The 21,260-nt window shown below is 44.0% G+C and overlaps 1 protein-coding gene across 1 annotated transcript in view; it reads left to right on the plus strand.

Annotated features, from left to right (window-relative positions):
• Positions 1-21,260, plus strand: part of ITGA2 (integrin subunit alpha 2) — a 475,911-nt gene that overhangs the window by 120,372 nt on the left and 334,279 nt on the right. The window contains exons 4-5 of the mRNA XM_069221707.1: positions 2,647-2,738; positions 15,553-15,667. Of these exons, the coding sequence (XP_069077808.1) occupies positions 2,647-2,738; positions 15,553-15,667 (207 nt within the window). The remainder of the gene's footprint in view (positions 1-2,646; positions 2,739-15,552; positions 15,668-21,260) is intronic.

A 21,260-nucleotide genomic window follows, 5' to 3' on the forward strand; every position in this document is an offset into this window, starting at 1 on the left:
CATAAATCTAGATTATCTAGACATTATACAAGAGCACACATTTCTAGAGGCTAGATGTACTACACTGGGCTTGTATAAAGTGGTCACAAATTGCTCACTGAGTTTTATTCACCTAATGAGATTTTGTAAAGTGACCTAAGTACTCTTAGGTCACTTTGTAAAATCACCATTCATATTGAGTCTCATCCTACCTTACTTGTGAATATTAAGGGGGTAGGTTGTAAGTTGTGAATACTTCTATTGGAGGCCATCAAAGGCATGGTAGCCTGCTGTGGTCAGCAAACAACCATGTCTATGACTGCTTTTTAAATATATATTCATACATATTTTAATGTAGCCCAATTTCCTTCAAGGCAAAGGGGCTGCATTTAAAAAACATACTTTTTAAAAAAGTGTGCCTGAATTAGACTTGTATTCTTTACATTTAAACAGGGACTCCTTCTCCTTTATGAATGGATTACCACTCTGTTGAGGAGTTGCCAGACCAAAATGGCTGTTGCAAACTTTGATACATACAATTCTGAATCACAACTTGGAAGGTATGATCTAAACATGCCCCTTCTAAATTGTACTCATTTTACAAAATCACAAAATAGGTTTAGTACATTATAGAATGCCATTTAGTTGTTACAAACCCTTTTATTTAGTGAATCTCTGGATTTGCTACCACTAACAGCTTCATTTATGTCTGAGAGAGCCTCCTCCTATGTTTCCAGTGCAGTTTATTTAGCAGTTTGCCCTGGGACAGTGTCTTAAAAAGGAATTTGAGCTGTGTACCTTCTTGTTGCATCAGCACTCCATTGCACCACTGATTGTGCTACAACTCATGCCAGTTCTTCATTTGGCTAAATAGAAAGCCAAGTCTGAAGACTTCCTTTCATATTTAATTCTTCCAGTGTGTTGGAATAGTCTTAACAAAGACACCTCTGGGAAGAGTTGTAGACTGACCGTAAGGGCAATCTCTTAGTAATGAGTCTGTGTTAATATTCCCATATTATGAGGTAATGTACAGCATTCTGTCAATGTCATCTTGAACAAGAGCCTAATCCCGGTCTAAACCTCTTGCTTATCCTAGTTGGTGTGAGATACGTACAGTGGAGAAAGTTAAACTGTAGCAACTTAAATCTATTATTGTTGGATATCATTGCTATACATGCCACTATCTTGTCCCATTCATCATCTCCAAATTTTCAGCCTACATCTATGAATCACTGCAGTCTTAGCCCTGTAACTGATTCACCTAGTATTTCCAACATTCAGCACTACATGTTTGATAGTATCTGACACATTGCCACTCATGTCAGTGTAAATTGCACAAGTTTATTCATGGTTAGGTGAGTAGTCTCAGAACCAATTCTGCAACAATTGTTAGGCAGCCATAGGTCAAACATTGATGTGGCGCTACCCATATGTATAAGGTATTTGCTCATATGTGTGGAGGACCCCAAATGCGTAGATGTTGCCCACTCTTTCAAGACATGTTCGTCTTCAAGAGACCACTTGTAAATGTGACAGGAGTTCAGACAGTTCCACAGACACTGGTGGGGTGTTTCAGGGGTCTATCCCTGTTCCTTGCCCAGCATTTATGGATTTCTGTTCCACCAGTGGATAGCTGCATTTATCAGTTGAGGTAGTCATTGGTTTATAGATTTGTTCTGAAATACCACACCCCACAGGGTGCTCTGGGATATCACAACTGACAGATATTTGGATTCCAGTACGTGTGAGCTAAATGTCCACTTAGCTATGGTTTGCAGCCGTGCTACTAAAGAGTGATACTCAACGTTGGGGGGCATAGGCCATTTCTAGATATTGGGTGGCATATCTTGCTTTGGGCCACAGTCTATAACCACTATTTTTCTGTATCAGGGCAGATAGAAGTTTAGTCCTCTGAATGGTGATCTATAAGGTATGACTGGTATCACTGGTAAATTTTGCAAAGTAATATAGTAACCATGCCATGGGAACAACCGTTTCTGGTAAGGGCAGTGTAGTCCAGAATCATATTCAATTTCTGAAAGCACCCATCACTTATATTTCCTACTATTAGGTCTGACTCTGTAGGGTAGTTATGAATACTTAGATCTTTAAACGTGGTCGTGTTCAGGCATCCTATGACTGCTTGTAGTTGTTAAGGTATTTTTTGTAATGTATAGGAGCATATTATCTGCATATAATGAGATCATATGTCTAGCTCCTGAAATTTCAAATCCTTTTGTTTTTCCGTAATTTCTAAAATGGCATGCCAAGGAGCTCCATAGCCAAAACAGAAAGAATGGGTAATAAGGGGGTAATCCTATGTCCTGTCATATTTTATTGTCTACTTTTTGGTGTTGACATGGCCAGTTTTCACCCTGGCAATGGGAATTGAGTGAGCCGTCTTATCCAGCTCATTGTTCTTTATCTCATTTAAACAGTTTTATCTAGAAGAAATAATATTCAGTTAGGTATCATTGCTTGACTAAATCAAGTTTCAAATTGGCCACTGCTGTACATTTTTTATTTTTGCAAACAGCATTAGATTATGGCAGTATTACTAGTGAGATTTTTTTCTTGATGTTGCCACTCTAGTTTCTAAGTGTGCTTATGTAGAGATAGTATTCTCACATAATTAGTGTAAACTTTTCTTTTCATGTATTGTTTTAGCTTCAACACATATTGCTAATGCTACTGAGATAAAGGAGGACATGAATCTTGGCTTGACCTTAATCAGAAATGCTAAAACTGGAGGATTTCTGGTAAGTGTGAGACCTTTTATGTGTATAGGAGACCTGAATGCTTTGCTATGCCCTAAACAATATAATTGTAAAAACAAAAACCCATCTAGTGATGAAAAAGTTACACATTATTCTATTTGGAAAATATGTTAAAATTGGTTTGTTCATCATGACATGTCCATCATGCGCCTCTCTTTTTCAGCTGCCATCTCCTTCACTTGCTTACGTAGTCCTCTTCACCTTTAAAATGAAATGCTCTAATTAATCCTTCTGGTTGATAATCCACAATCAGGATCACTACAGTGTTTGGTAAATTGCCTTACAATTTTCCTGCTGCTACCAATACTTGAACAAAGTTTGCGGGCCACAGCAGTAAAGATTGTCATCCTACTTTTGTTTGTTAGATTTAAATCTGATTATTGATATACTTGGGTGCTTTGGTAACTTTCTCAATATACATTGTTTGTAAAACATTTCTCTCACTCCAAAATATTTCTGAAAATGTCTCAGTGATATCAGTAGATACACACCAGAGAAATTGTTTATCACCAGAGCAATACTTGTATTACATCTTATAAAATGGAGGATGTGATTCAGCTCCTTTATCAGGTCTTCCCGCTTAGTTTGGATATTGAGATACATATTTTGGAGGGAGCCTTCAATTTGAAATTTTATGTTTCTTCCTGTGTGTCGCTTTGTATAGGTTTACATTCATTTTTCATTATTTTGGCAAAGATGTTCAGCTGGCACAGTTTATTGTCTTGGAATAGGAAGTGAAAATGTTGATAACAAATACTATTCAAGTAGTTAAATTGCGTGAATAATAATGTCACACCCTTTGAACTCTTTGGACTTTCATACAATTGATGTTCATTATGACCAGTTAACCTATTCCAAACCTACCATTAAGATAATTGATTTATAGCGTTACTCATTTGCACTTTTATGTTTTGCCAAATGGGTTTTATTGGTATTAGCAAATACAACCATGTCAACAATAACTCACCACTGTGAATTATACAATCATCACAGGAGTTACAGAAATACAGGAACAATCCCAATTGGTCTCTACCACATTCCAAGGGATAATTTAAACATTGGTGTCTAGCTGAACCACTGCTGATTCCCATACTTCGGTCCCTCTTAAACATCAGACTGTGTTTCTGACAGTAGTTTTTTTTTTTTTTCCTTCTTGGGCATTCTCTCCCTCCTTGGGGGTACCTGATCGGCCCTCAGTGCCCCAGCTTAGGCAGTAGTGGGCTCGCCAGGGACCCCACACCCTAAGGAATTTGTTTTGGCAGCCCCTGGCGGTTCAGACCACTCCCTCACCTTCCTTACAGTATGTCACACCAGTGACCCATTGACTTAGGGTGGGGGCAGTCGGACACCACATACCCGGGCTATGTCTTGCTTCTCCAGGATAAAACCCAGTGCTCAGAATACTAGCTGTTTCCTCAGCAAGTCCACTTCACTGGGGACCCCCATGATTTACAATTGGGAGAGTACAAGAGATTTGAGCTCCCAATATGTACGCTATTCTTCAGGTTACCGCCTCCCAATACAGCTTTATGGAGGGGCAATCCAGAGTGTGTGTGAGTATGAGCCCATTGCCTCCCCACATTGTAGGCAGTTGGGTGAGCGTGCTTTTCCCATTTTAAACAAGAGTTCTTTACATTGTATAAGTTTCAGGCTCAATTTTACCACTACTTCCAAAGGGTGCATCAAGGCTGCCTCCCAGTCTACGTCTTCTTGGAGACCTCCATTTCCCTCCCACTTGGTTCTAAGAGAATGAAGGTTTATTGTTTAGTTAATAAAAACCATAACAAACATTGTTAAAAGGGTCAAAGACTGGCATACAAACAATTCGAGGAAGTTAAAAAGAGATAAAACATGCCGCCATTACATTGGGGAAAGACCAGCTTAATCACCCAGGTGCGTGCAGCTGTGATTAAAGAGAGGATTATTATGCAGAGATGCTGCCACTGGGCAAGCCGATAGCAAGACTAAAGTGCTGTGTGCGATGACCCACCCCGAGTCAGATGGATCCTATCAGTCTTGGAGTCAGTTAGTTTTTTGGGAAGTGATCTGTTATAAGTTTTTGACTATAGTTGATGGGGTTTTATCTTTGTTGGGGACACCAAGGACCCTAATGTCCTTCACATATTTAGCGCATCTGGCCAATGAGGTTGTGTTAATTCAGGAAAAGCAAAGGGAGGGGAACTCCAGTCAAGTGTGCAGCCCCTCTGCTATGAAGATAGGCTTCAATAGGGACCTCCAACTCATCTCTAGAAGAGGCAGCAGCACAGTAAATGCAGCCATGAATCTTGTTTGAAATTGTACAGCCTGCAAACCCCTCCGTGTCCTGAGCTGGCACATGCTGTATTAAAATCAATTATCGGTAGCCCCAGGAGTCTCATGGTCAGGATGTCACAGTGCCTCTGACTATTGATTGAGTCAGCGAGGTAGGGTTAGGGTCTCCCTGCCAAATATGAGGAATTAAGAGGAAGTGGGATACCCACAGAGTGTAAAGAGGCAATGTATTGCAGGAAAGAAATTAGGCATAGCTGGCAGTTAATGACAGTTTTCCATGCAGAAAAAAGGATAGAGTTAATTTCAAGAGCTGAGTCTACAATTTGGAACATTCTCAGGGCCTTCTGCAAATGCTCAAACCAATGATTCCCTGGGCTTTGAAAGGTTCCCTTCAGACGGGCCTTTAATGAACTCCCAGGTGCCTTCAGAACCCGTAGGTAGTATTTCAGAAATTCTGGTTCTCAGGTTAGCCCTTGATGCACCAAACCAAATTCTAGCTGAATTTGGGATCTCCATGAGTACCTGGATAGATGAAACATCATTTTATGTCCTAAAGACCAAGTGTGTTCCAAAGTGGATGAACAGGCGCTGGGTAAGGCCAAGTGTCCGTATCGTAGGGCAGGAAGAAGAGTGGCCTCGATGGCTTTCACAATTGGTACGGCAGATGGACTTTTTAATTTTCTATGAAGACAAGAAAGATCGAATGTAATCATGACAACTTTCTTCCTTTTGGAGACTACATGGGCTATGGGTTTTGCATGTGAGAAAACGAGAACCCCAAGTAGTTGTATTTTGGTGCTGATTTGTCAGTGGTCCCAGACTTCATGACAGGAGTTTCTTGTTCCTATGCTGCCCAAAGAATACCACCTTCAACTTATCCTGGTTTACAAATAGGTAGTTTTTGACATTGTATACGTGGAGGCTTCTCAGAGCTCACTGCGTTCCACTTCTAGGGTGGTCCATTATTACAATGTCATCTACATATTGAAGGATGTGCACCGGCTACTGGCCTAAACGAGGAGGAGCCAGGCAGCAATTCACCAGTGCATTGCCAAGATCTGCAGTGTACAAGTTGACCAGCAGGGGGACAAAGACACAGCCTTGCTTCAGACCTCCTTAGGTGGGAATTGTTTTGGAAATAGTAAGTGGCCCAGTTTTTATGCATACCCATGTGTTTGAGTAAAGCAAGATAATGGCTTGCAGGAGGTTCGGTTGGATCCCCCACATTGTTAGATTTCTCCATAATGTGGGATGGTCTACCTTATTAAAAGCTGCACTATAATCTGTGAAGCAGCAGAAGAGTGCCAATTGCATGCAAGAGGCAGCTCGCTCAGTAAGGACAGCTAGGAAGACAATGTTATCTGTGGTTGAAGCTGAGGCATGACAACCTGTCTGAAAGAATGGTAAGATCTTGTTGTATTGAACCCAGTCCTCTAGCTGCTTCAGAAGGAGGTGTGCATAGGCTTTGGCTTCTAAATCCAACAGGGCAATTAGGAGGTAGTTGGCTGGCTTTGTGGGGTCTACTTCCTTAAAGATCGAGCACAGGATGGAACCCCTCCATGTGTCTGGGATGTTGGCGGAAACAAAGACATGATTAAGGAGTGGGCTAAGAATAATTTCAGGGCACATTTAAAAATCTCTGCTGGTAGGCCATTCATGCCTGGCACCCCATCCTTTCTCATTACCTTGATGATTTCAATTACCTGCCCCAGAGAGGTGAGGGCCAGCTGCTGTCTTGTGAACTGGCTGGGTCACCCAAGACGGTTCTTAATAGCTGGTGCGATTGTATGGCCAGAATACAGTGCAGTTATGAAGTTCACCCAGGCCCTCTCAGAAACTCAGTTGTTTCTACTTGCATTTGGAGATTTTGGTTTGTTAATACAATTCCAGAACTGGGCTAGGCTTCTTTCCTGGGGCAGGCTCTGTATTTTTAACCAGTGCATGTCTTCTGTTGCCTTATTGGTTATCCAGACTAGCTTTTTGTGATCTGTCCGCAAATTGATGACACCTTTGGCAGATATGAACATGAGGATTTGTTTGTATTGCCTCAAGGCAGATCTTAATTTTCTCAGTGAGTAGACAATTGTATTGTATTGCATGTTAGACTCCCTGTGGAGTTTCTCAAGTTGATTTTGCATGTGTTCCACTGAAAGCTGCAGGGTTGCTATTAGGGCTGTGACCATCCCAGTCCATTTAGCCCAATTGTCACTTTGTTATCTTTGGGGCATCTGTTGGTCTCCACTTGATCACCCTTATTAATTTGAATTCTTTGATCTGGGTTGAGGACCCCACCGCTAGAAACCTGGCTGCTGGAGCAGCTCCAAGGTTCAGAGTTAAGGTCAGTCGATTATGGTCACTTTCACACCTGTTGGAGATCTCAAAGCTGAGAAGTTGGTATGATGAAGATTCCAAGTGCCCCAACAGCACAACTTCCTGGGTAGCATAGTTGAGCACTAGGGTTTCCCAAAAATTACAGAAATCAACAGTTTCACTGAGTTTCTGGGCTTTTCTGAATGTTATGATCACAGTTTTTTAGTAGTAGTGGCAACTCTGTGTGGTGAAATATTAATCCATGGATTTATACCCTTTGCACAGCCGGGTGGGATTGAGTCAGGGGTCTCATAGTGATCTTGGCTTGATAAAAATTGAGAGTCCTCCCCGAAAGCCGGCCAAACAGGTTTGCGCGTATTGCCGTCTTGAAAAGCTTGTAATAACCATGTATCACTGTGGGGGGTGAGTGCCCATGTTTCTTGCAAGCAGATTATGTGGCTGCCATTCAAGACTGCCATAGCAGATTTGCTTGTCAGTATTGATCTTAGACCAGCTACGTTCCACAATGTTAATGTGAGCCTATGGTCCGATGTGGGATTCTGGGATAGGGGATGGTCAGGGTTACGTCGGCTAGGAATAATCCCCTCGGTGGCTACACGTAGAATTTCTCGCATCGCTCCATCCCTCATTATTGTTATTTCTTGCCACATAGCATACATTTATTACGTTGTGAGTGCATGAGACTTTAAGGGGGTTCGTGGCTTTAGTTGCACTTGGGAGCCAGTCATGGGTGACACCCCATGCCCCTTTCAAGACACTTACCTGTGGTTTGGAAGGTTCCAGCTGCAGTAGCACGTATGGGTATTTTGGTTCAGATCATTTTAGCAGTTCGATACCCCAATTCTTGAAAGTCTTAACCTCGCCCACGATGCCGTCTATTGCATCCGTGCTTCGCCATATTGTAATTGTGGCATCTGATGAACCTCTGACTGAGATGTGGATGAATTTCACTGAGGTTAGATCGGCCGTGGTGAGGTGCTTCAAGGTTGGAATGTGTTGGAAGAGGCACATCAGGTTGCTCCTGTTTAGTATGTTATGCGCACCTTTAAGGGTGTTAAATGGAATAAATACCAGTCTGAGCAGGTCTGTTGATCCTGCATGATTAGTTTACGCCAAGTAATTTCAGTGGGGGTCCAATGTTTGCTGGATATCCCATGGTGGGGCTCTGATGAGACTGTGGCCCGAGGGGGGATCCCTTTGTGTCCAGGTGTCCCTGAAGCAGCAACTGGCTAACTGGTTGCCCACCTCGCCACCCATTGCTGACAGTTTGGTCTTGGTTGGAGCTCCAGGTTGTCCAGGTTCCAGTGTTGGTGAGGATCCCACTGGTCACACGGGCATCACAAGGTGGGGCTCTAACAAGACCAAAGCAGTGTCCGGGTGCTCCTGATGCTGCAACTAGCTGACTAGCTTCCCACCTTGCCACCCATAGCTGACAGTTTGGACTTGGGGATGATTGGTGCATCCAGAAATGGCGGGGATCGCACCAGTCTCATGGGTATCACAGGGTGGGGCTCTGATGAGTCTGAGGCCCAAGAGGGGGGATCGCTTTGTGTCCGGGTGCTCTTGATGCTGCAACTAGCTGACTGGCTGACCACCTTGTTAGCCATAGCTGACTGTTTGGACATGGGGTTGATTGGTGCTTCTGGCTGTCAAAGTTCCATGTTGGCGAGGATCCCACTAGTCACATGGACCCGTTCAAGAGTATTATCTGCCTCAGGATGGGCTGTCTCTACTGCTAGATGCCAGGACTTCACAGCCCGTGGGCGATGGTCCCTTGTTTTTATTTTCCAAATCCTCTTTCGTTGCACGAGTCATGCCAATACCCTTTTCTACGCATCTTGTTTCCCAGTATCCATGCCTGGAACAAAAGAATTGAAATTACCATGAGAATCTGGACTCTAGAGAGTCGTCAAGCAACCAAAGCATGTACAAGAACATAATCAATGGCATCATAAATTACGCCATAAAAATCAGAGTAGAAGGCTCATTACTTACTAGTCAAGGGAAGAGTCTTCTGGATTAGGAATCAGTGGGTTGGATAATCCTCACCTCTGAGTCCTTAAAAAAATTGAAACTTTTTGTTACGTTAGCAATGAAATTTTCATTCTGTGTCAGGACTGGAGGCCCAGATTATGCTAGTTCAAAGCTTACTTACTACCAAATGGGCCATATCCAAAATTGGCTTAAAATAGAACCATTTAAAGGTCAAATCGAAAGACCAGTCAGCCGCATTCATGATGTCCTCTAATTGTGAAAGCCTTAGAGGTCATTGCCCCCTAGTAGAATGGGCATAAAAAATCGTGAGCTCAATGCCAGCTTACTGCATGACCCATCCAACTCATAGGAGCTATAGTGGTAGACGAAACCACATTATGAGGTTTCCTGAGGCCAGTCAGGAGCTCTCTCTCCCCTAGTGGCCTGAAATCTGCTGACATTTCCTCATAGGCCTTTAGACATTGCACAACACAAAGCTGCAGTGAATCAGGAAAGGCTGGGTAGGAGAAAACATTCTTCCCCTGATGTCTAGTCCTCTAACCTCAGACATCGTTCTGCACAATATCAAACAGAGAGGCATTGCCAGTTTTTCTGAAATCTCCTCAGGCGAGAGAAACCTATTAGGGTGCCAGGATAAGAAAAGGTTGTGCACCTTATTAACACCCCAAAGTTCTGAATACCGTAGTTCTGGCAGGAGAGATAACCTGATACCTCGTAACAAGCGGCACACAAAGGGATGTCCCCCCCCTGGATGACCTGCAACAAGTATATACCCTGCAGAAATTGCAGACCGAAATGTATTGATGGATCGATAGGCCATGCCCTGCTGGGTTACACTGGCTAACAAATACAGGGCCTGAACTACCTCTACACCTACGGGATCACAATTCCGTTGCACACACCAACAACACCATCACGCCCAAGCCAACCTGTATCGCTTGACTGTGCTGTCAGACCAGGCCTTGGACAAGACGTCTTCAGCCTGCGCCTAAAGGCCTGTTATCCACCATCTACCCCTGTAATCCTCTGTGCCATCAGGATGAGAGATCTGTCCAGCACCATCTGATGTGGGCTCCGATCGTGCTGAGAAGGAGATCCGGAAACAGGGGGAGACAGATTGGAAAATCCCAAGAAAGTTTCAGAAGAACTGGACACCATACTTACGATCTCCAAATCGGTGTGATCACAACCAACTCCGCATCTTACCATCTTATGTGGGCCAAAACTCTTGTGATCATCACAAACAGGGCAAATGCATAAGCTTGTTCCTTCCCCCAGTCTTGCAGGAACGCATCTGTGGCAACCACCAGAGGATCTGGTCTCCAGCTGAAGAACCAGGGCAACTGATGGTCCAACTTGGCAAAGAGATCTACTGACAAGGGACCTCACTGGTCCTGGAGCATGGCAAAAACCTCCTGATGTAGTTTCCACAGTCTAGAATCCCAAAAGTGATGAGACTGCAATCCGCCACTAGATTCTCTCAACCGGGAAGGTACTCCGCTGTCACTGATATCTGAGGCAGAACTGCCAAAAATTGGTCACCAGATTGATAAGAATCTTTGAACGGGTGAGACCAAGGTGGCTTATATATCAGACAGCTGAAATGTTGTCCATTTTCAGCAGGACATATGACTGGATCCTGTCCCTGATCCAACATGGGACCACAAAGGAACCTGCTAAAAGTTCCAAACAGTTGATGCACAATGCCTGCTGTTGCAGAGACCACGCTCCTACTGTGGAAATTTCTCCACACCGAGCTCCCCATCCTGACCTGCTGGTGTCAGATTCTATGATAAGATCTGGGACAGATCTGAAAATTGCTTTCCCGTTCCATGCTCCTATGTGGGAAAGCCACCAGCGGATCTCCTCCTGTGCTTTGTTGGACAAGATGACTGACTGAGAATAAGCAAGGTCTCTCCGAAGATGCACTGCTTTCAATCTTTGCAGGGCTCGATAATGTAGTGGTCCCAGATATATGGCCTGGATGGAGGACGACAAGAGTCCCACCAGATGAGCAATCTGTCTTAAAGACACCCTCTGTCTGATCAATGTTCTGTGACATTCGTACCAGATCTTGCTTATCTTCCGGGAAGGAAGGCTCAGGGTGGCTTCACTGGAGTCTATGACAAACCCCAGAAAAGTTCCCCTCTGTGCCGGCACCAGAAGGGATTTCTTCACGTTTATATCAAAATCCAAGCTTTCCAGAAGATCGACAGCCATCTGCAACGGAACTGACAACTGTCAAGGATCCTGCGCTAGGAGAAGCATATCATCAAGATACACAATAAGTTGAATTCCCTGCACATGAAGATACACCACAATGGGCTTGAGCACCTTAGTCAAGCACCAAAGTGCAGAGTAGAGGAGAAATTGGAACAGCCAGGTATGCGTCCTTTAAGTCCGGACGGACCATCCAGTCCGTTGGTTGCAATACATCTCGAAGAAGATATATCCTCTCCATCTTGAAATGGCAGTAAACCATCCATTTGTTGAATTCAAGTAGATTCAGCACCGGTCTCTGACCCCTGTCTGCCATGTCAACTAAGAACTCGTTGCTTATGAAGCTTTGCAGGTGAGGAGAGGTGGGACAAATCGCCCCTTTTGCAGAAAGTGATGCAATCTCTGCATCCACTAGCTTTGCTTGGAGCAGGGAAAACCAGATGCGTTTGGGACATATCTCCTGACATGGGAAACCGAAGAACTCTATGCGGAAACCCTGTACCATTTACAGGACCCATTCATTGGTCATGAGTGTTTCCCAAACATGGAAAACTTCTGCCAATCTGCCCCCTACTTCTAAGAGGGAGGAAGTGGATACACTTACCAGAATTTGAGGCAGCACCAGGCACTCTGAAACCCCGGCCACCAGAGCGTCTGCTGCGGGTCAGGTAGAAGTTGCCATAATCGCCTTGATCCTGGAAATGCCCGCACCTGGGCCCTTGCATTCTAGAATATTGTGGGGAGAACTGGCCAGTCAAGTGCCTCTACCTCAACCGGCCCTGCGAATAGCCGTGAGGAGAACACCCTCTTCATAGATGACTGCCTTTGTCCATAGATGTGAACGTGTTCGCAAACTTTCTTAGCTCTTTGATAAAAGGCTTGCCAAATATTTCACCTTGGGCCACTGCTCTCGCTTTAGAGTCCACCAACTCCCCCAGATTAGGATCTACTTTAATCAAAAAGGTGTGTCTCCACTAAGTGGACAGTGTGAAGTTGGCATTGCACAGGAATATGACAGCACGCTGAGCCCAACTGGAGAGCGCTCTTGGGGATATGAGGGATCCTGAAGTTTTGGCATCCTCTGCCATATCCAGGATCATGGTCATAGGGCTTAGGGCATACAGGAGCTTATGCTGGCACACCCGCCAGGATCTGGCAATACCCTTTTTGGGGTCCTTTATGAATTTTGCCAGAAATGTGGCCACCCTGGTGTTGGGCTCCGGGATCAGAGCTACCTTGTCATCTAATGAAGGCAGTGGGCATTCTGCCTTCAGGCGACTATGGGCTTCCTTTCCCAACGGAGCTCTTATCCTGCTTGCCACATAGTTCACTACCTTTGTGGCTGGAGTACAATTGGATGTGTTGCCGTGGGCATCATCCCCAGTAGGGGCACGCAAAAGTGGACTAGGAGGCACCTTTGGCAGGGGCACAGCATCAGTGAGCGCAGTGGGAGATTGATTTTGGGCAGGAATATCTCCCAGAGGCATTGTGATCCACCCCATACTCTCTGGGCCGTTTGGCCAGGACAGGCTGGTTGTCTGGGGGTTGGGCCTGGGCCCTGGGCACCGGGGCCATGCCTGTTGAGGCCTGGACCCATCTGGCACTGGGCTAACGGATCCTCGTCCCCATGCATTTCTCCATGCTCTGACATGCGCATGTCATAAGGTGAACAAGATGCCCACCCACATGACAACACACAGGCACAGTGCTTTCAGGCACTTAATGAGACTGGTGCACAGTGACCAGCATCGAGGCAAACCTTTAGGGCAGTGCTTAAGGACTGCATTGTTGGTACTGGGGGCCCAGCAAGTCAAAACTGGGCAGACCTACAAACAAGAGGGGTCCAAGCCCCAGGGACACCACTCTCCTTGGAAGAATTACAGATGATATGGGTAAAGCCTCCTCCTGGGAGCATGTCCTCACAAGGCAGGAAGCCTTAAAACGATAGTACAGACCCCAAGGTGCGAAGGCAGGCAAACCTACCTTGGACAAGTGCAGGGTGTTCAGAATAAAGGGGCAGGGCAGAGGCAAGCGACAAGTGAGTCTGGATCCTGACAGGAATTCCAAACTTGTGCGCTTCATACCAAAGAGAAGAAAAGAAACGCTCCAACAGTGCCACCTAGTGTCTGGAAGCCAACACTGAACTCTGCATACCAAGAAAATTGAGCAACTGTCACATCAATCAATCAATCAGTGTATTTGTAGAGCGCACTACTCACCCATAAGGGTCTCAAGGCGCTGAGGGGAGGGAGGTGCTACTACTGCTCGAATAGCCAAGTTTTTAGGTGCTTCCTGGAAGTCAGCAGGTCTTTGGTTTGTTGTAGGAGCAAAGGAAGGGTGTTCCAGGTCTTGGCGGTGAGGCGGGAGAAGGATCTGCCTCCGGTGTTCACTCTTCGGATGTGGGGGACGATGGCGAGCAAACATAGGAGAGCAAAGCGGTGCTGTAACACACCAACACTTGAAACCAACAGGAAATGAAGACAACAAGCTAAATATACCAATTGGAGAGATAACTGGACTTATCTGGGCTGCGAGCAGCGAAGAAAGAGGATTTGGAATATAGAGACAAGGGGATTGGAGGATAGACCTTGATGGAAATGTTGCATGTTGTTTGTTTTTACCAATTCCCCTTTGGGTTCTGGGAAATGTGGTTCGTTTTGTTTCTTTAATATGGCTGCTGTGAATAAAGTGAAGAAAGCGGAAGCATAATCTGAGTCTCGAGTCCTGACATAGAATTGCATTTGACAGACACTGTTCAAGTTGTGCTAAAATGTTCAGTGAAATTGTATCAGCAGCTGGAACATTGGAAGTCTATTTTCAGAGTAATTGAAATCTTCTGCAACGTCTTATAAGAGTCAACCATCAGTGTTACACACCTTTCCTTTGAAAGCACTGCTCAAATTAATGGAACCCATTTCAGATTTGTGAGGGATTCACAAAGAACCCCAGGGGTTCTTCCCAAAATCTTTGGCAACTGTAGAGTTCCTGGAATATCCAAATCCTTTGCATATTTGGATTTGGAGGTTGAATATTTCGCATGCCTAAATGTGATGCTAATGTGCTTATGCACACGAATTTTAATTTTACAGGTAGAATATCTTTACTTGTGGATAAGTATTCATTACTGTACCTCCACTGAATATAATAGAAGTGTGATGTAGCCCCTTTTCAATCCTGACAATGTACTCATTACAGCTTTTTGACATGGTCAAATTTACTTGCTTTCTCGTGGTGAGAAACTACTAGCAACGGGAATGCAAATGTCCACAAAGATACAAATTATAGCAGTTTTCCTTAATTGCCAGTGAGATCCATCCATGAAAGCCCAGAATCCACAGGTAAAATACCTTTCCCTGTGGAGAATGTCCACTACACCTCCGTTTAATGTAGAGGAATAGGCGCATCTCGCTTTGCCAGTCCTGACAATGCACTCACTCCTGCATTTGACATGAATTAATTTACTTGCCTTCCCAGTTTGTGAAACTACTTGAAAGGAATATGTGAATGCTCACAAACGAACACATTTATGCCAGTTTACCTTCTTTTACATTCAGCTTTACCAGTCCAATCCCAGAATCTCGCATTTAAACCTAATCTTGTTAGTGCAGCTATTTCAATTAAGGACTAATAAGTCAAAGTATGGAACTACATTTTCAGTATTTGCAATTCATGAAATTGTACTTTGACATTCAAACTAAAAACGTTGTGCTGAAGGTCTACTCCTTCTGCATCATGCATAATAAAAAAACAAAAAGTGGATAAAGATCACGCCTCCCCATTTCTTTTCACAGAATACAACGCCACTTATATTACCTGCCCCAGGATCCAATGAGCAAATTGCGTTTTGTGCCCTTAATGAAGTTTTAAAACATGGTTCGTCTAATTTCTATGGTAACAATAGCCAATGAATTTTAAAAAAAAACTTTAAAAATGTTGGAATGTAAATAATTCTTATGCAGCTTTATTTCTCCTTTCAAAGACATGTGGCCCTTTGTGGGCACAGCAATGCGGAAGTCAATACTACACTACAGGAGTGTGCTCAGACATCAGTTCAAGTTTCAAAATCCTAAGAAGCTTTTCTCCGGCTCTTCAAAGTAAGACATTTCATGTAATTTTAGATATTTTTAACCTATTTATCTGATTTGTTAAAGAGGAGCTTTACTGCACTTGATAAACGAGAGAAAGAAAACATCTGTGCAATGCTCAAAGGCATGAGAAGTGGGTTTTTGCGAACACTGAATAACAACATCATCCTACATGGCTTGTGTGATGTTGATTTATTTTATTGGTTTGCAAACCATTTGCATGTGGCATGTCAATATTAGACAGTGCTAGATCATTCAGAAGCAGGTGAGTTTCTCATCTGAGGCTAGCTGGTAGAGTTAGTCTGTAAACTCCTAGTCTGTAAGCTCCAATAATTATAAGTTATTGCGATGTTGTCATTGGTCTGGAACATATAAATTGATATTTCTCAGTCTTTCCATTTTTCCACCCTTCAGAGATATACTGTTGCAAAAATGTTTAGGATTACGGCACCTATCCATACGTAATGTTATAGACAGATTTAAAGGGCACATCCATAAGCACAAGCGGTGGGATCCCGTTGGGGAGGCCTCAGGGCAGACAAGGGGCTACTGGGTATAAGGTCATTTGCCACTACTGTCCTGGGTTCCGCCCTTCCATGGCTCCCTAGATTGTGCCAAGCCCAAACAGTTTCAAATATGACTACCAGGGTAGTGAGGACAATAAGTCACAGGCTTCCAAAGGCGATTGTTCGGAGGGGCAGGAGCAGAGGGCTCAACAGCCAACATTAATCATCAGACATCAGCAATACTCAGAGACAGATAAAAGGGCAGGTCCTACCTAGAAATGCCCTGACCTTGTACAACCGAAACTAGAGTCCCATCCTCACCCCACTGAAATAGCAGTGGTCAGGAAGAACTAATGAACAGGTTTTTGCTAACAAGGCCGTTGTGGAATTTCTAAAGGCCATTGTCAGCACTTGAGTGCCTGGATCTCTACTCAGCAGCTACAGGAATGCAGATGCTAGCCTCACCCTCCATCTTGTGCTTTGGTACACCATGCAACTTCAGCGCTGGTGGCACTCAGTGCAAGAATGATTGTAGGCACCCCCCAATGACCACCTCCGCCATGGATTCCATCACTACCACCCTTAACAGAGACACCCAAGTCTCCCTAACCACTCTCTCCCAGATGATTTTTTAATATGTTGTATAGTATCACTGTTACCAGTGTAGTGTAGGGTGTCAGAGCACGGAAACAATCAGTCTTACATATGTAAATCAGTGTATACGAAATGTCACATAAGACAGAGGACTACAAGGGTTAGGAGTCACAGGTCATCCATAATGGTAGGAGTATAGTTTAAGAGGGCTTGTTCTGGAGAAGCACAAACTCAGAATTTAAAATGTAACACCATGTTTGGGGGTTCGCTCTAAGAATGGATTTCTTTCCAAATTAATCGTTTTTGCAACAATAGGATAATGAAAGGCTGGGTCAAAAATCATAACTCTCTAATCGATACTTTGCTGTTTGCATGCAACTCTTTGATGGCAGTTAATAGCTTACTGATCTACATTTGGATTTTAACTTATAAACTGCAAGCAACAAAAGGATCTCTCCTACAGAAGCAGTAACACTCTGATCTTTTTACATTATATGCACTTTGCGATCTGCATGATACACGTTCTGTTCAGCAGACATAGTAACCCTCTGCCTTACCTTAGGATGAGTCAAAACTTCCACTTGACAGAACTCCGATCTCTCTCCAGTAAGAGCATTAATCACAGTTATCATGGCATTTGTATTGTTACCTGAAAATAGCTGGAGGCAGGGAATGCCAGCAGCAGGTGCTTTTAAAATCATAATACACTTGCAAACACAGCACGCCCACCCAAAGTCGGCACCCGGTTCAGTGGCACCGGTCGCACCAACCTAGAGCCGGTGCTGACACCAGGGATATCAACACTGGATTCCACTGGCCCCAGTACTGAGTCGCATACAACACACACATATCTATTACCATACATGTGCTACACATACACTGCCTATACAAACTCACTCAAAAACACTTAGAATATAAGTGCAAGATTCTGGGTTTCAAATATCAGTGGAGCTTTTCACAAGATGGGGCAGTTGACCACACTCTCACTGATACAGAGAAAAAGGTCACTCTATAAATTCACAAAACACAGTATGCTGCTACCACCACTTTACCTGATGTGCTTGGGCCAAGGACAGTAGTCCATTGACTAATATGAGAGCACAATTAATGTGGCCCTTCAGGCCACAGGACAGGTACTGGACCTGCATTGTCAGAGAGAGGTCTAGGGGCCAGATGTGTAAAGCATTTTTCAAGTCGCAAAGGGGCAGATTTGCAGAATCAGCCTGTTTGCAACTTGATAAATGCTTTTTGGGATGTACAAAGCCTAAACTGCTATTCGGTAACTTGTTACCGAATCACAGTTTGGGTTTTGAAATTCGGTATTAGGAAGGGGCGTGTCAAGGGCGTCCCTTCCTATTACCAAATCCAATGGTATGTATGATTGTTTTGTGACTGCGAATGCGGTCGCAACACAATCACAGTCAGCACCAGTTTCAAACTGGTGCTAACCCATTTGCATTTCCTTTAAGGAAAACGGGCTGCATTTAAAAAAAAAAAAAGCTGCTTTATTTAAAAGCAGTCACAGACATGGTGGTCTGCTGTCTCCAGCAGGCCACCATCCCTGTGAGGGTGGCCATTCCAAATGGGGTCGCAAATTGCGACCTCCCTCATGAATGTTCATGGGGTAGGTAAAGTACACTGTTGTACATCCGGTATTGCGACTCGCAAGTTGCTAAGACTCGCAGTTTGCGAGTCCTAATACCGGATCTTTGTACATGTGGCCCTAGGCCTCCACTCACAGACTCAATTAGTGTGATACCAGGACCCAAACAAAAGTAAGGAAGCCATTTTTCCATACAATTGGGCACTCACCGGATTGGTAATCTCCATTTACTATGAGGGGAGAATTCAATTTCAAAGCTGGTGGATATATTTTAAAAGGTAATGGGTCCATTTATTGAGCATGAACATTAAGGGGGTCATTCCTACCCTGGCGGTCCGAGACCGCCAGGGTAGGGGACGGAGGAAGCACCGCCAACAGGCTGGCGGTGCTTCTAGGGCTATTCTGACCGCGGCGGTAAAGCCGCGGTCAGAAAAGGGAAGCCGGCGGTTTCCCGCCGGCTTCCCGCTGCCCCTGTGAATCCTCCACGGCGGCGCTGCAAGCAGCGCCGCCATGGGGATTCCGACCCCCTTCCCGCAAGCCTGGTTCTGGCGGTTTTCACCGCCAGAACCTGGCTGGTGGGAACGGGTGTGGTGGGGCCCCTGGGGGCCCCTGCAGTGCCCATGCCACTGGCATGGGCACTGCAGGGGCCCCCTAACAGGGCCCCACATTGATTTTCAGTGTCTGCTTGGCAGCTTTCCCGCTGGGCGGGCGGGCGGCCTTTTGGCGGTCGCCCGCCAGCCCAGCGGGAAAGTCAGTATGACCGCCGCGGTCTTTTGACCGCGGTACGGTCTTCTGGCGGCGCCCGCCAAAGTAGGAATGACCGCCTAAGTTACCTGACATGTGGGCTGCATGCTTTCTCAGGATCACACATTTTGATTTGATAAATCGTAAGTTTGTAATGATTTTAATGTAACATACACAATAAAGTTTTACTACTACCTTGTGATGGTGAAAATTATATAGACACATCTCTAATTTCTTTGATAATGTGTGTGGCCAATACAGCATAAAATGATCAACATGTGCAGCCACAAACCGAAACAAACAAACTTGCAATGTTTTTTGTCATCTTTCTCATTAATCTTTAGTCACCAAATAGTAAATAGTAGAAAGTTTAATCTAACATTATATGACCCAATACCCCTGTTCTATGTACACACTGATACTTACTTAGGAAAACTGATTAAATGTTTATCACCGCCCACATTAACCCATTGGCGTTTGCGTTCTACTCATAAACTACAGATTTAACCCAGAAACTGAAAGCAACAGAATGAAAAAAATGAATGAAAACCCTAGTTTCAATACACATAGGCCCACAGTGGCTCCATTATTCTCCTGTCCCAGAATTATGATTACTTGGGAGTACCAGTAATTCCAAAGGCAGGAAAATAACATGGATAGCTAATTTTAGCATGTGATAATCGCTGCTTCTAAACTGAATCCCATATATGTTCACACAGGGATGTTGGCTGCTTCGAGCACCCGAAATCATTTTATGTAAAACTGACATTTGTCAGAAACCTTTAGGGTCTTCAACTGTTTTTTTTTTAAATCTTTATTTTCATTTTCATCAAAGCTATACTGGCATATTACGGGTAAGTGAAGTTGTCATTGTAAGCAGATATGACAAATACACAGGGCATTCAAATGCGTGTTCTGCAGCAACGTATTCAAGAAGAGTTATTGTTAGCGCGCCTTGTCCTTTGTAAGTAAACTTACAAGGGGATGCGTATAGGTCGATGAATCTTTTGGATCGCATAGAGTATCCTAGTTACGCGGTAACCAGTGAAACATCAATAAGCATTGTGTTATTGCAATGTTATAAAAACCCTGTTCTAACAAGAAAATACCATCACTCTCAATTTGGTTAATCGTGTTTATTCCCTATTAGTCACAATTTCTAATCAAATACCTTCATTTCGACTTTATTGTTATCCAAACTTTATTAGCATCATGAGCAACAATCTCACCAAGATTAATTAATAAGCAATAATAAAACATCAAACCTAGTTCAGCAAAGCAAAGATTGAATAATTCAGCAACGCAAGTCAGCCAGTCAGTAGTCACCATAAGTCGTCCTTGTCAGCCTACCTGTCTCAAATTAGCATCAGCATGTGGGTCTTCATGCGAAAACAATTTAATCAAAATCGTTAATTTGGAAAAATCTATCTAAAAGAGATAAACATTTTAAACAGCACAGTTGGTACCTAGAAGAAAAAGTACACATTAGTCAGTCAACATTTTATAGCTACCTATCCAAGATAGATCAGCAATTAGTCAGTCTTCGTCCGCAGGTCATCAGTCATCAGCAAGACTCGGGCTCACAGGGAGCAAGCCCTATTTTCAGCACTTCGGACAGCGTCTCCTGACGTCATCAACTTTTGTCTCTCCACACTGAATTCCCTTCTTGTGTCATGACTTTTTATTAGGGTCTCTCCGCCCGTCCCACAATTTTCTAATTGGTCAACCTTATCTGGGTCATGATTCTAACCTATAGTTTTTGTTTACCACTTGTTTGCGTCGGTTCAAGCATCAAGTTCCATTAATATGATTGGTCCTTCTGTCGATGAGAACATCATCCGGCCCTTCAGGTAACAAAATTGTTGCCCACAGTCCCTTAGTCAGTGGTTCCATTGTTCAAGTCCTGGGAAAGTACATTTAGCCTACTCTACAAATAATTGTATCAATTTGTTCTGATCGTCTCTTGTCCGCTGGTACATTGCAGAAAATTCTAGCAGAGCTCATCTGAACTCTGTACAGTTCAAGCTCCTTTTCTCCAGTTCCAGTCCTCGGCAGTTCATCGTGTCTCCACGTTTAGCAAGCAAGGCCCAGCGCCGACAAGGCCTCTAGTTTGGCTAAGTTAAGGATATGAAGCATCATAAAATATAGATTATAT

This window comes from Pleurodeles waltl, chromosome 1_1 (assembly GCF_031143425.1).
Source record: "Pleurodeles waltl isolate 20211129_DDA chromosome 1_1, aPleWal1.hap1.20221129, whole genome shotgun sequence".
Classification (NCBI taxonomy): domain Eukaryota; kingdom Metazoa; phylum Chordata; class Amphibia; order Caudata; family Salamandridae; genus Pleurodeles; species Pleurodeles waltl.